Source organism: Arachis hypogaea, chromosome 19, assembly GCF_003086295.3.
Source record: "Arachis hypogaea cultivar Tifrunner chromosome 19, arahy.Tifrunner.gnm2.J5K5, whole genome shotgun sequence".
Lineage (NCBI taxonomy): Eukaryota > Viridiplantae > Streptophyta > Magnoliopsida > Fabales > Fabaceae > Arachis > Arachis hypogaea.
In genome coordinates, this window is record NC_092054.1 from 142,416,088 (window position 1) to 142,430,082 (window position 13,995).

The window sequence follows — 13,995 nt, forward strand, 5'->3', positions numbered from 1 at the left end:
TACATCAAATATACTATCAATAAATTTCATAAGAACAACTTTCAACACAAACAAATCAAACATAATTTTCATGCATTATTGTTAAATTGGTTTTAAATTTTTTGAAAATTTACCTGTTAAAAATATATTTGATACAAATAAAAAACTTGTGACAAAATTAAAACAAAATAAAATTTAGGTTATTTTTAAAATTTTTATCAAATTTGAAGGACAAAATATTCTTTACTCTATATTTTAAGAGTTTAATAATTTTTTTTAAAACTTTTAATATTTAAAAGAATATTTTTAAAATATCTTTAGCGTAGATATTAGCAATTATTAATATTATTTCCAATATTCTTTTGTTCTATTTGTGTTTTTAATGTGTCAACAATTACAAATGAATATTGCATTGGGGGGTACAAAACGGTCATGGTAACATTATTTTCAATACGGCTTAAGGTAAAAAGAAAATGGCGTAATTAATCTGTAATAATTGATTATCTATTTCAAGTTATAATTAGTCTGGTGGTAAGTAGCCTTCAAATAAGAGTAAGCACTCAAACTTGATGGTACCACTCAACCACTGTCCACTGACAAGAACATTCTAGTTATTTAATGGATTTAGCCATTTACATCTCCACTTGAGCAGACCCATATAGAAGCCGAACTTGATCATGTTTGCAAAACCAAACCTTAGCATAACAAAGAAGTTATGGAAGCAAGCTGTCTCAAAAGTCAAACACCTTCTATACTGCATCTCAGATATCCACAGTGAGCATCTTGTCTATGCTTGAAAAGCTTTGATAGAAAGCCTTGAAATGCTTGTAAGCAATGTCTATATCTTCCTTCCCACATATTTCTCTTATACTGCAATCCAAGTATAAGCAGACTCAAAACAAGGGAATAAATGAAACATGGAAGTATAAATTGAAGGGGATAACCACTAATGTTCTTAGTGCAAAAAAAACATTCACTAGTACCTGTGCATTGAAAGTTGAGCAATTCCACAGTCAACAGTTCGGATGCCAACCCCAGAAGCCAGTATTGGACCTATGGTTGATCCACATCCCATATCATTTCTAACCACAAATTCCTGCATGTAAACAACCATGCGAAGTTCGGTTAATGCACTTTGAAATTATTCCATGCCCTTGAAGTACTCAGGTAAGCTACATGAATTGAAACGAATAGTTGAAGACATGCATTCTCATCTGCATATAGTTTCATGTTAGATAAATAATGCATCAGCTGGAACAAATGTAAATCATAATAGTTAAAGAAATGACCTGAGTTGGTAGGTTATGAATTTTTCCAACTTCTTTAAAGAGAAAAGATGTGACTCCACTGGTAGCATATCGCTGGTTCGCATTGTGTTTAATGACAAGCCCTTTCTGCAGCTCTGGTCGGTGGTGTTCTTCATGCTTATCCATAAAATTTGGATGAACTCCATGAGCCATATCTGCAGAGACTATTATATAGAACCCACAAGATACTTTAGTGGACTTCTCCAGATTTTTATGTCAAACATTAAGAACTTAAAATTGCTACTGCTTATACACCAAAATAAAGATACCTATTCTACATTGAATATACATATTTTTATAAGTATTTACTTCTTACAAATTGTTGGCCAAAACTAATATGCACACCACAATATATTCACAACTGCAGCCTTGCAATTGACTCAATTGAATATACAGACTTGTGGTATCAACTGAGGTAAGAAATTTACTGCATTATGGCATACCAAGAAATGATTGGCGAATAGTACGCTCGAAAGAACTTTCACCAACATGGTTATTTGCTAAGTCTCCAACTATGCGTCTTATGGCCTGAAACATGGTAGGTGCACCAGCTCCTTGAATAGAACCTGAACCCACCTAAATAGGAGCTGTTAGAAATAGCATCAAGAAATGATGCAAGGTGAATTATCATGATCTGCAAAGAATTTGTCATGATCACTTTAATTTCCTACTGTCATTATCACAGTGGTTGTCCACACACGATGGATGCAAGTAGTTGGCGCATTTAGTTAGTGAGCGAAATTTGGAGTCTACCAAATGATATAAAGCAAAGAAATTAATCAAGAAAAGGATACCTCTTCATTGTCAAACAAAGCAACCATCCGAACTGCATGCTCTGATGCTAAGTCACCAGGAGATTCGCATGAATCAATAAGTGCTCTTAACGCACAATAACTTGAAGCAAGATTGTCTAGTCTTCCAGAAAATATGAATTCGTTGTTTCCACCACCAAGGCAGCTAGGTTGAGTATCACAAACATTTAGTTCAACACTCACTATGTCATCAACATCACAGTTCAACTCATCCGACAATACCTGAGAATCAAAGCCCAAGAATATTTTAAATAGTAATAAGCAATAGATAGGTAAGCTAGAATTAAAATCATGACAGATTAATTATTTCAATTCCATTCCAATCTCAGCATATCAATTGCTAAACAGCAAATATCAATCTAGTTTGACTTAGAAACTAATTCTCAAATCCAAAGTACTAAAAGCACTATCTCGAACATACAAATAGATGGGTAACACACATGAAGACATGTTTCATCACTTATTTTGACATTATAATTTCCGTGCAGTGTTCCTTGCTACTTCATTTTACTTCCAAGCTTCTGCTGCTTAAACCATTCGGTTATTTTCAAATGTGCTTTTATCTAATTTAAGATAGAAAATTAAAAAAATTACATGCAATCATCCCTTTCTGTGAAAGAAAATATTTATTTTTGTGTCTTCCTAGACATTACCATGCATTTGGATGTAAAAATCCAATGCAACCAATTAATTGATATATAATTCTCCTATAGTATATAAAATGTAAAATTAAGTTGTCGGGTTTTCAGAGACTATAAACTACTACATGGATTGTAACTTCACAAGGGATCAATGTTTATTATATTACAGTCAAGTACAAGTCAAACATGCTAGAAACCACAAACCAGAAATTCTAGCCTAAAGTACGATATTGATTTCTAATGTTGCTCGTCCTGAAGATGTCTATATTTATTTCTATGGTACCAGGCCTTTGATGACATTCTTTAGGTTACCTCACAAGGAATCCTGTGTTATAGCAACTACAAAATTATTACAATTCATGTTTGGCAGCACATTAAGAATTTTGATTTCTTCTACTCTAGACTGTACTATATAATTGAAATGAAACATAGAACAATAGTTCTGGCATGCAACTACTGTGAGGCTATATGAAATCAATATCTTTTTTAATAGATTATGCATGGGTTATTCTCCTCTGGTACTCAAATATTCAACTGAAGTTTAAATAGTTAGAATCGATGAACATATCAGTTTGTTCAAACAATTAAGGGGTACTTAATATTCAAATGGAAAGACGGAAAAACAATAGATACCTGCATCAGCAGTGGGTGATGAGAAGATTTAGATGACATTGCAGTACTCTTTTCTTTTGATTCCAAAGAAGTTTCTTCATGTTTCATTGAGAGTAAAGGGAGAAGATGAGTCTCTAGATTTGGTTTAAATCCATCCTGGTTCACTGTGCTATACAAAAAAAAAAAAAAAAGAGGTTGATGAAAATAAAAAAGAATCAGCAAGCATGCATGATTCTGTGCCATAGCATTACCATATGGCAAAAAAGAAAAAATCAATAATGTGGGTGGGGGTAATAGGAAAAGCAGACAAATTCCTCTATAACTCAAATAATGTGATATTTAAAGCCATAAATTGCTTCTGTATGCAGAAAAGTGCTAGCAGTGAAATCCAAACAATTATAGTGAAATTCAAACTAATCATTGAAGCATTTCAACTCAGTGCAACTAGAACGAATATATCTATATCATGAATTGACCATGACAATGTGCAAATAGAACTAAAACTTTCACAATTGTATCATTAATGGAAGAAGATTGTACCGATCAAGATGAATGGCAAGGGTGGGTATGCGCAACAGAGGCCTCTTCACTTTGACAAGCTTATGCAGATAAGCATTACCACTACCACTCCTCACAATGACCCTCCCTGCAACACTCAGATCCCTATCAAACCAAGTGTGCCACAATCCACCTCCATAGGTTTGCACATTGACCATCGAATATGCCGATTTGGTCGATGCAGATCTTGGCTTCAGCTTCAGACAAGGACTATCCGTGTGTGCAGCTATGACATGAAAACCATCACCAACATTGTACCTTAAACACAAAAATAGCACACAATTCAAACCAACCAACCAAACAAACAAACAAAAATATATATTGATTGTAGTCAAAACCATAGGTATCCTCCTATAGGAAACAATCCTGCTCGAGACTATGATCACTAGAGCGGCATATCTCTCGTTACCAAGTTTTAAAACAACTGCATACCTATAAGACAGAACCCAAAACCTGTGGTTAAGCTAGCACAGCCTCCCATCCTGCCAGCTGAACTAGGCTCTGGTTGGTAGCCATATTCAAATCGTTTTATCAACTACAACAGTATGAAAAATGATACTTTGAACATGGTTTTAAATACCTAATTGGACATCATATGAATCGGTAAAATCAAGCATGGATTTCTATTGGTTTCTAGTGTTATGCACAAGTAATAGAATGTAACAGTAATAGTGATAAAAGAGGGGGGAAAAACGAAAAACAAATTTTGATTGTGGAAGAAGCTGAAACTGAAGGAAAGGGGAAGCACATACTTTTGTCCAATGGCGAAAGCAATTAAGCAAGACATGTTTCTGGTGAAGAAGTAGCGTCCACCGGGCTTAAGGTCCCATTCTTCGTTCTCCTTAAGAAGCTGAAACCCCGCAGCCACGAGTTGGCGTTTTGCCTCGGCGGTGGCGTGGAAGTGGGTCCATGATTCGTTCAGATAATCGAGCAAATCGGCCACAATGGAATTGGAAAGGGTGCTGTTGCTGTTTGTGGCGCATGAAAATGAGCGGAGGCGCGTGGCGCGAGTGGGGAATGGAAGGGAAAGTGGTTGGTTGAAGAATGGCGAAGAATAACAAGAACGATAGTGGAGTAACGTATGTGGCCGAGTTATCAGTGCCATTGTTGATTACTCTTCTCCAATCTTTCACTCTCTCTTTCGATTACGCTTACAAAGATTTAGAGCCACTCTCTTTCTCTTTCTCTTTCTCTTTGTCTATTTTATTTTTATTTTATTATATGAAATTTAAGCTAATAAATCTAAAATTGATTTGTGGGGGGAGTTAGTTGAATTTATATATGCTCGAATGGCAAGTATAAATAACACAATTAAAATAAATTATTATTTTTATCGGAAAAGCTCTTCATCCATGTAATTTTTTACATGGTTATTAACCAAGTAATTTCCTCCACACGCGCGTCCCTCACCCCTCACTCGTTTATCATACACGCGCTACATATAACGTGCTACAACCTAAAGTTTTGCTCAACTTAAACCTTGTGCTGCAACGTAAACCTCCTTCTCCTTCTTTCTCTGCTCGCGTTCTTCCTTATTGATCTGCATTGCCTTCGTCGTTCTCCTCTGGTCGCGTTCATCTTCTCGTTTTCTTATTTCGATCTGGTTGCATTTATCTTCTTCCTATTCTTCTTCGTTTTCTTCTTCGATCTACACTTCTGAATCGAAACAATAAATGACTCAACTTCAAATCAGGAGAGCGATTTGGATTACTCTTCTGAAACGAATCAAACTGACAAAGTTTGGATTATTCAATTTTGAATCAAATTGAATGGAATGCAATTGCTAATTTGAATTGAATTAAATGGATGGAGGTGTACTGAATTGAATTGAATTGAATTGATAATATGTAAATTGTAAGCAGAGTTATTTGAATTTGATTTTATATAATGGATTATGTTTCGTTCACTCAGTACTATACAATTGTTTCACCATGAGTACTGTGTTCAGTTCACCATGAGTACTGTATTCGGTTCATTCTGCAGAAAGCTGTTTGAATTTGATTTTATATAATGGATTATGTTTCGTTCACTCAGTACTATACAATTGTATTGTGTTCAGTTCACCATGAGTATTGTGTTCGGTTCATTCTGCACTATTCAAAACTCTTCTTCCTCACCTTCTACTGCTTCTTCACCAGAGAGAAGGAGGAAAAGACAAAAAAATACAGCAATAACAACAACAAAAAGAATGACGATAAGGAGAAAACCCGTGAAGAAGAAGAAGGAACGCGAAAAAGGAGGAGAATGAGGAACGCGAAGAAGAAGACGCTCCATGCGTAAACGAGCGTGAGAAGAAGAAGAAGAAGAAGAAGAAGAAGAAGAAGAAGAAGAAGAAGAAGTGTGGGGGAGAAGAAGTTTTAGGCAAGAGCGATTTCTTGTTTGTTGGGCGCGTGTATTTTATGTTTCATTTAATGGTATTGGATTTTTTTGGTGTTGGGCCAACTTGGTTACATGGTTTCATGGATGTGTAGCATCCCTCTATTTTTATTTTTAAAAAATTAAAAATTTAGAAGATTGAAAAATAATTTTATATCAAAAATAAAAGTTACTATTTTTATCATGACAAATTTATCTATTACAAAAATTTAACGCTTAAATACTTTTATCACATAAAAAATATTTTTTTTAGAAATGCTCTATATCCAAGTAGTTTCACGAACCAAGTCCAACCAAATATTTTAGAGTTATGCACCACTTATAATATACTTTTAATGCAAACTTCCCTTTGTTCATTCCTCTTCAACGTAAACCTTTCTTTACCTAATTTCTCTGTATTTTCGTTTGATTATTGTCTCTTTCTCTTCGAATTTGTGTTTTTTTCTTTGATTTCCTTGTATTCTCCTCGGATTTTGTTCTCTTTCTCTTCAGATTTTTTATCTGCATTTTTTTAAAATCGAACAGTGTAATTAAAATCGTTTAGATTTTGCGTGTTCCAAAACAATGCATGATTTAAATTCAAATCAGTTGATTGAGGGTGATCTGTATTATTCTTCTAAATCAAATCAAATGGATGAGGTTTGGATCGTTCTTAATTTTATCTAGTTTCATTCTTCAACAATTTTGAATGGAATGGAATGGAATGGAATCTAATGTAATTGAATAAAGTGATAATGAATAATTTCATTCTTTGCTAAAATCAGTGTTGTTTATGAATTTGAATTTAGATAGAATGCAGGAGTTTTTGAATTTATAGAATGTATAATTTTTTATTCATTTGTTATTACACAATGATATTGTTATAATAATATTTCGGTTCATTTGCAGTTCGGATGTGTTATCGATGAACAATTGTCCCAAAGGTTGGATGACTTTCAAGACAAATTGAATGGAATGGAATGAAATTTAATGCAATTGAATAAAGTGAGGTAACATTGATTTGTTTTTTATTAAGTTGTTTTTGCATGTTAGTACATTTGTTAATATATGATTTACTTCTTTTGCAGTTAAATTTTTTAGATGGTGGATCAATGATTGAGTCAAGCTCCAGTCTTTATCATACACATACACAGGATATGAATTATCCTGGAGAGGATATGACACACTATGATAGAAGTTTTAGTGTTAAGTAAAATAAATTTCGGTTCATTTATGTTTTACTCATATAATATTTTTTTCTTTGATGAAAATGAGGGTTAATTTCTGATTTGTGTTATGTTTTATTGAATAGTTATTTTTTGGTTTTTCAAATTAGTTTCTGCAATTGTGTTGTGGTAAACAGTTTAGGTGTTTATTAAAATAAATTTCAGTTCATTTATATCTAAATTTCGATTCATTTGTATTTTTACTGCTGTTAAGGTTTGATAAATACATTCAATCCATTTAATGTGAACCTAGATTCATTTAAATTAGTGTGATCTCGATACAGTCCAAACATTTCCAACAAATAAATCAAAAGAAATTTAAGAAAAGATTTTTAAATATATATATTAACATTTACAAAGAGTCAAAGAAGTGTTTGCCTCTTTACAATTTCTTACAAAATAGTGTTCAAGAATGTCAATAGAAATTCAGTACAATTTAAAAGATCGAACATATTTACTTTCTATATCCCCAGAGGATAATCTACAGAAAGGACTTGAGAGGGCAGCGGATGACTTTGAGATTCTTATGCCTTCAGATCACTCAATGACTTTATCTCTCAATTTATTTATCTTGTCTAAGAGAATGGTTGGACCATATTTATGCCTGAAAGCATCAACTTGTTCCTAGAATTGAAAGAAATTTATTAATATGTATTAATTTAGAAGTAGAGGATCAACTATGTTTCATGATATTTACCTGTTTTCAATTTTTACATGTGTATTTTTTTTTTTTTATCTTTTTGGGATTGATTGTTTTCAGCCATTTCATGACGTATATTTCGCAATCCTAACTAATAAGAAATAAGAAAATAAAATATGATTAATAGGATAGACACAGAAAAGTATAGTAAAACATATTAAATAACACTACTATAGTAAAGAATAATAGAAAGATTAATACGGTATTTGTTGACCGCTGATCGAAATATATGGTGCCTCAACACTTAATTTGATCAATACTTAACAACAGCATCAAGTGAACCTCAGTTAATTGATCACAAATGAACTGAAATTAGTTCAGATTTGAACAAGCAGATAAAAAGATTCAATCATTAATAAAAACACATCAAATTCATTTTTAGATCTAAATGAACCTCAAATAAACTAAAAAATGAACCAAAATTATTTAATAATGGTACCAGAAAAAATCAGAACCAATAAAGATGTTAGCAAAATATTATAGTGAAAGAAAAAAGCTTTATATCCTAACATTCATTAAAAAAGAGAACGAAAATAGTTACCAAGTACTAAACATATCACTTGACAAAAATTGTGCATTGTATACAAATCATGCTTTTCTGTCATTATGTGAAACATAACAGGATTATAGTGAAAGATAAAGTTCACTAAGGCCATCACAGAAAGGTATAGTACTTAATTGACCATGAACATTAAAATGATCCCAAGCTTTTTCTAAAATATACTCACATATTTAAAACTATTAGTAAATTCGATTGAACATATCCAAACAACACTTCATTATTAAAGTAAATAGCTACTTTTTATAGCTAACAGCACAGTTTTCATGAACGAAAAAGAACCTTACAAAAAAATGGAAACCCCTAACAAAAAACCTGACCCATGACATCATTCTCCTTTAAATGAACCAAAATTATTTATCAAAACCAATAAAAATGTTAACAAAATATTGCAGTGAAAATCACAACTAACACGTATACTGTAAGAAAAATTGCATCTTATTATAAATTATTCAATTGTATACAGCTGACAAATATCAGAGCTATAACTAACTAAACAAGCACACATGAACAAGTTCAGCAAATTCAAGTGAAACGAAACTAAATGAATATCAATTAAACTAAGAAATGAATCGAAATTACTTCAGGAATAAAAAATTTGGTCAATACTTAACAACAACATGAAGTGAACCTCAGTTAATTTACAAATAAACCGAAATTAGTTCACATTTGAACAAGCAGTCAAAAAGACTCAATCATCAACAAAAATACATCAAATTCATTTTTGGATCCAAATGAACCTCAAATAAACTAAGAAATGAACCGAAATGATTTATCAGAACCAATAAACTAACAATACAATTTTCATGAACGAAGAAGAACCTTACCAAAAAAAATGGAAACCCCTAACAAAAAACTGACACATGACATCATTTTCCTTGAAATGAACCAAAATTATTTATCAGAATCAATAAAGATGTTAGCAAAATATTGCAATGAAAATCACAACCAACACATATACCGTAAGGGAAATTGCATCTTATTATAAATTATTCAAGTGTATACATCTGACAAATATCGGAGCTATAACTAACTAAAACAGCACATATGAACAAGTTCAGAAAATTCAAGTGAAACAAAACCAAATGAACCTCAATTAAACTAAGAAATGAACCGAAATTTAGTCGCAAATGAACTGAAATTACTTAATCAAACGAAACCAAATGAACCTCAATTAAAATACAGCACAACTACTACAGTTTCATTCGATGCCCTAGTTACAGAGAAAAACAAGAAAAAATTGAATCAGAGAAACTCGATATACTAAATGAACGAACTCGATCCACTAAACTTCAAACCAAACTAGTGAAAATGCGAGAAATGTGAAGAATAAAATTGAACATAATGAACAAATAGTTTTGTCAGTACCTTGAGGAATCTTTGTTGTTCTTTTTCTGTGTTTTTTGTTGATGATCTCAAACGCGGCATCAAATTTTTCTGTAGTTTTTGCAGAGAATTTGAAAGATTTTTGAGATATTTTGAGAGAGATTTCAAATTCTTTTGTTGCAGTTTTGAGTAGGAGATATGAATGATTTTTCATATTAGAGCGCGAAGAGAGAGGTAACATTTGTTTGGGGTTTCGGGCGCGTGTTACACGCTTTCTTAATGAGAGTGATTTCTGTTGGTGTTAGACCTACTTGGTTGGACTTGAATGACAATAAAGCTTGGATGTGTAGCAAATCTGATAATTTTTATGAATAAAAATGATAATTATTCCAACTTATTACATTATTTGTATATGTTATGAATATCATTAGGTTATGTCCGGGGATTTTAGGAAAAATCCCATGTACAATACTTTATATATGGACCGTAATTTGTTTAATTTTAATTTGTTTGATTCTCTATTTTCGATACAAAAATTAAGATAATGTGTATTGTGTATGGTCTAAATAACAAGTTATCAAATGGTGTTGGAACAGAATATATGGATTGGTAATAAACAGAAACTCATCGGGTAAAAAGGAGAAAAAAAAGTCTCATTTTAGGTGAAAGACTATCATATAGGAAAATAGATAAGGAATATGGTAGATGATTGGGAAATGGGAGTTAGTTAGGCTTCAAGGGAATAAAATGTAATAAGGAATAAGATAGTGGACTGACAAATCCCATTTGTAGGATTTATCTTGTATTAATTTTTGGGGATTTTATCACCTTTTACCCATATTTATTCAAGAAATAGCATGGTTTTGTATATTCTCCTTTAATTGTGCTTGAATGTGAAAACATGCTTTTTAGGACTCAAAATAGCTAAATTTATTTCACCTTGATTCTATTAGATGCCTTGATATGTTTGTTAAGTGATTTAAGGTTTAGGAGGCAAAGAGTGGATCAAGGGAATGAAGAAAGAAAGCATGAAAAGTTGGAGAACTCATGAAGAAATGAAAGAACCGGAAAGCTGTCAAGCCGACCTCTTTGCACTTAAACGACCATAACTTGAGCTACAGAGGTCCAATTGATGCGGTTCCAGTTGGGTTGGAAAGCTAACATCCGGGGCTTCGAAACGATATAAGATTTGCCATAGTTGCATCGCGCATAGGGGCGCGCACGCGCACGGTACGCGGACTCGCCGATGGTGGCACATGACCCACTTAATGCAAACGTGGCCAGCGATTTTAGAAGCCTTGTGGGCCCAATCCAACTCATTTCTGATGCTATTTAAGCCAAGGATTGAAAGGGAATCAACATACTTTTACATACTTTTCATACTTTAGAAGTTAGTTACCATTAGTTTAGTTTTAGCTTAGTTTAGTAGTGAGAGTTAGTTTCTAGAGAGAGAAGCTCTCTCTTCTCTCTAGAATTAGGATTAGAATTAGGTTTAGTTTTTAGATCTAGGTTTTAATCTTTGCTTTCTTCCACTTCTATCTCTCAACTCTTTGTTGCTACATTCAATCTTCTTCTATTCCTTTGTTGTAATTTCCTTTATGTTGTTCTTATACTTTGTTGTAGATCTAGTATTGTTCCTTCTACATTCTTCCAATTCAATAAGAGGTAATTCATAATAAATGTGTTCCTTTTGATTGTTGTTGTTAATTCATTGCCATAATTGTTGTTAGATTCTATTTTTGTTATCAATTTACTTTGCTTTTCTTTTATGTCTTCCAAGTGTTTGATGAAATGCTTGGTTGGATTTTAGTGTAGATTTTGTTCCTCTTGGCCTAGGTAGAGTAATTAGTGACACTTGAGTTATCTAATTCCTTTGTTGATTGATAATTGGAGAGATTGCTAATTGGTTTGGAGTGCACTAAAGCTAGTCTTTCCTTGGGAGTTGGCTAGGACTTGTGGCTCAAGTCAATTCATCCACTTGACTTTTCTTTAATTAGTAAGGGTTAACTAAGTGGTAGCAATGAACAATTCTCATCACAATTGAGAAGGATAACTAGGATAGGACTTCTAGTTCTCACACCTTACCAAGAGCCTTTTATAGTTGTTAGTTTATTTTCATTGCCATTTACTTTTCATGCTTCTTATCCAAAATCCCAAAGTAACTCATAACCAATAACAAGACACTTTATTGTAATTCCTAGGGAGAACGACCCGAGGTCCAATACTTCGGTTTATAAATTTTAGGGGTTTGTACTAGTGACAAACAACTTTTTGTATGAAAGGATTAGTGATTGGTTTAGAAACTATACTTGCAACGAGAATTCATTTGTGAAATTCTATACCATCAAAAATCCACTCATCATGGACAGAGAAGATTTATCTAAAGGTATTGAGGAATCATTCTCCCTGGACTCGAATCAGAGTAATTTTGGTATCGTTGTTACTGCAATTATTTAATTATATTCAACTTTCCATTTTTCCATTTTCATTTTTACATTGCTGTCATCAATTGATTGTTAAGCTTAACATTTGGTACTCTCGTTGAGAGGTTTTTGATATGGAACCAGGAACTCTGCTATCCCACTTAAAGGACGCCTATCAATAACATCGATATGAAATTGTAGCACTTCAGAGAGGTTAACTTGAAACCATTACTCATATCAGTGATACTTATAACAAAATTAGGTCGGTGGAGTCGTCAATCAAAAGTGTTGATAAGTTGCTCAAGAAAAGCTTGAAGCTTAAGCAAGTCATCCTAGATCATGATGAGATTCTCGAAATTGTTGATTCCCCATTCGGTGCCCATCCATCTCGATGGCCAAAGGGAGTCCAAGCTGAATTTCTTATTTTTTATGACAAAGGAGTGGAGAAATGGACTTTTCACACTCGCAAGTATTTTGAGCTATATGCTATCCCAAAGACATAGAGGGTAAGGTTATTGCCGTTCCATCTATCGGGTCTAGCTTATACGTGGCATCATTGGTGTGCAAACAACGGTATCACGTACATGTGGGAAGAAATTTTAGAAGCACTGAACACCCGATTTGGCAACATCATCTTCCATGATCCCAAGGTGACACTGAAAGAACTCTGACACCAGTCAACGATGGCAGATTATCAAGTTCAATTTGAGGAGCTCTCAAATCAGGCATCCAGATTGGCGGAAGATTGGATAATTTCACTCTTCGTTGCAAGACTGAATGACACACTCAAGTGTGAGCTCATGCTCACCAAACCTAAGTCGTACATGGAGTTTGTTTCCTTGGCCAAGCTTCACGAGCAGAAACTCCAAGCGACCGCTATCAATCTTCGACCTCACAGTCAACGTACTAGTATCGGCAGTACAAGAGCAACACCCAAGACTATGCATCCTTCATTACTGTGCTCCCCAGCGTCATTGTCATTACCAATGTCAACAAAATCCTTGGTACAAGAAAATGTTTCTTCTAATACACCACAGGGGGAGGTACTCCTAATCACTGGCGCATCTCAGCCGTAGAAATTAAGCAACGAAGAGACAAAGGACTATGCTATTATTGTGATGAGAAGTATTCAGTGGGGCACATGTGTAAGTCCTCATATTTGTTATTGGTTAAGGGTGAAGATATGGAGGAACTTCTCCGTGGGGTACCCAGTGAGCCAGCCAATTTAGAGGATGGCATTTCTTCAATTGAGGACGGTGTGGTGGAGATTAGTTTCAATGCGATCGTGGGGGTGTACCACCCTAAGACCATACATATTGCAGTAACCTGTGATGGGAACCTTGTGACAATGTTAGTGAATGGGGGTAGTACTCATAACTTCATGAAAGCAAACACAGCAAAAAAAGTTGGCTTATCGATCTCTCAAGTTCCTCAGTTGAAATGTTTATGTGGGTAATGGTGAGTGCATCGGTTGTGTTTCAAAGTGTAATTCTGTGC

The 13,995-nt window shown here is 33.7% G+C and overlaps 1 protein-coding gene across 1 annotated transcript; it reads right to left on the reverse strand.

The window, feature by feature from the left end:
* Positions 1-458: 458 nt before the first annotated feature.
* Positions 459-5,159, reverse strand: LOC112777446 (probable aspartyl aminopeptidase). Its single transcript, XM_025821819.3, has 8 exons — positions 4,662-5,159; positions 3,892-4,167; positions 3,373-3,520; positions 2,081-2,320; positions 1,730-1,862; positions 1,269-1,450; positions 963-1,075; positions 459-849 (listed from the first exon to the last, which is right to left on the reverse strand). Exons 1-8 carry the CDS (start codon positions 5,012-5,014, stop codon positions 741-743), a joined length of 1,554 nt encoding a protein of 517 aa, XP_025677604.1. The 5' UTR covers positions 5,015-5,159; the 3' UTR covers positions 459-740.
* Positions 5,160-13,995: the final 8,836 nt, after the last annotated feature.

What these genes read in the sequence shown, in the direction of transcription:
- LOC112777446 (XM_025821819.3), bottom strand. Translation starts at nt 5,014, where the DNA reads ATGGCACTGATAACTCGGCCACATACGTTACTCCACTATCGTTCTTGT. An exon ending in CTTTGTTTGACAATGAAGAG is followed by an intron (nt 1,863 to 2,080) that starts GTATCCTTTTCT and finishes GCTCCTATTTAG; the next exon opens with GTGGGTTCAGGTTCTATTCA. An exon ending in TATTCGCCAATCATTTCTTG is followed by an intron (nt 1,451 to 1,729) that starts GTATGCCATAAT and finishes TCTATATAATAG; the next exon opens with TCTCTGCAGATATGGCTCAT.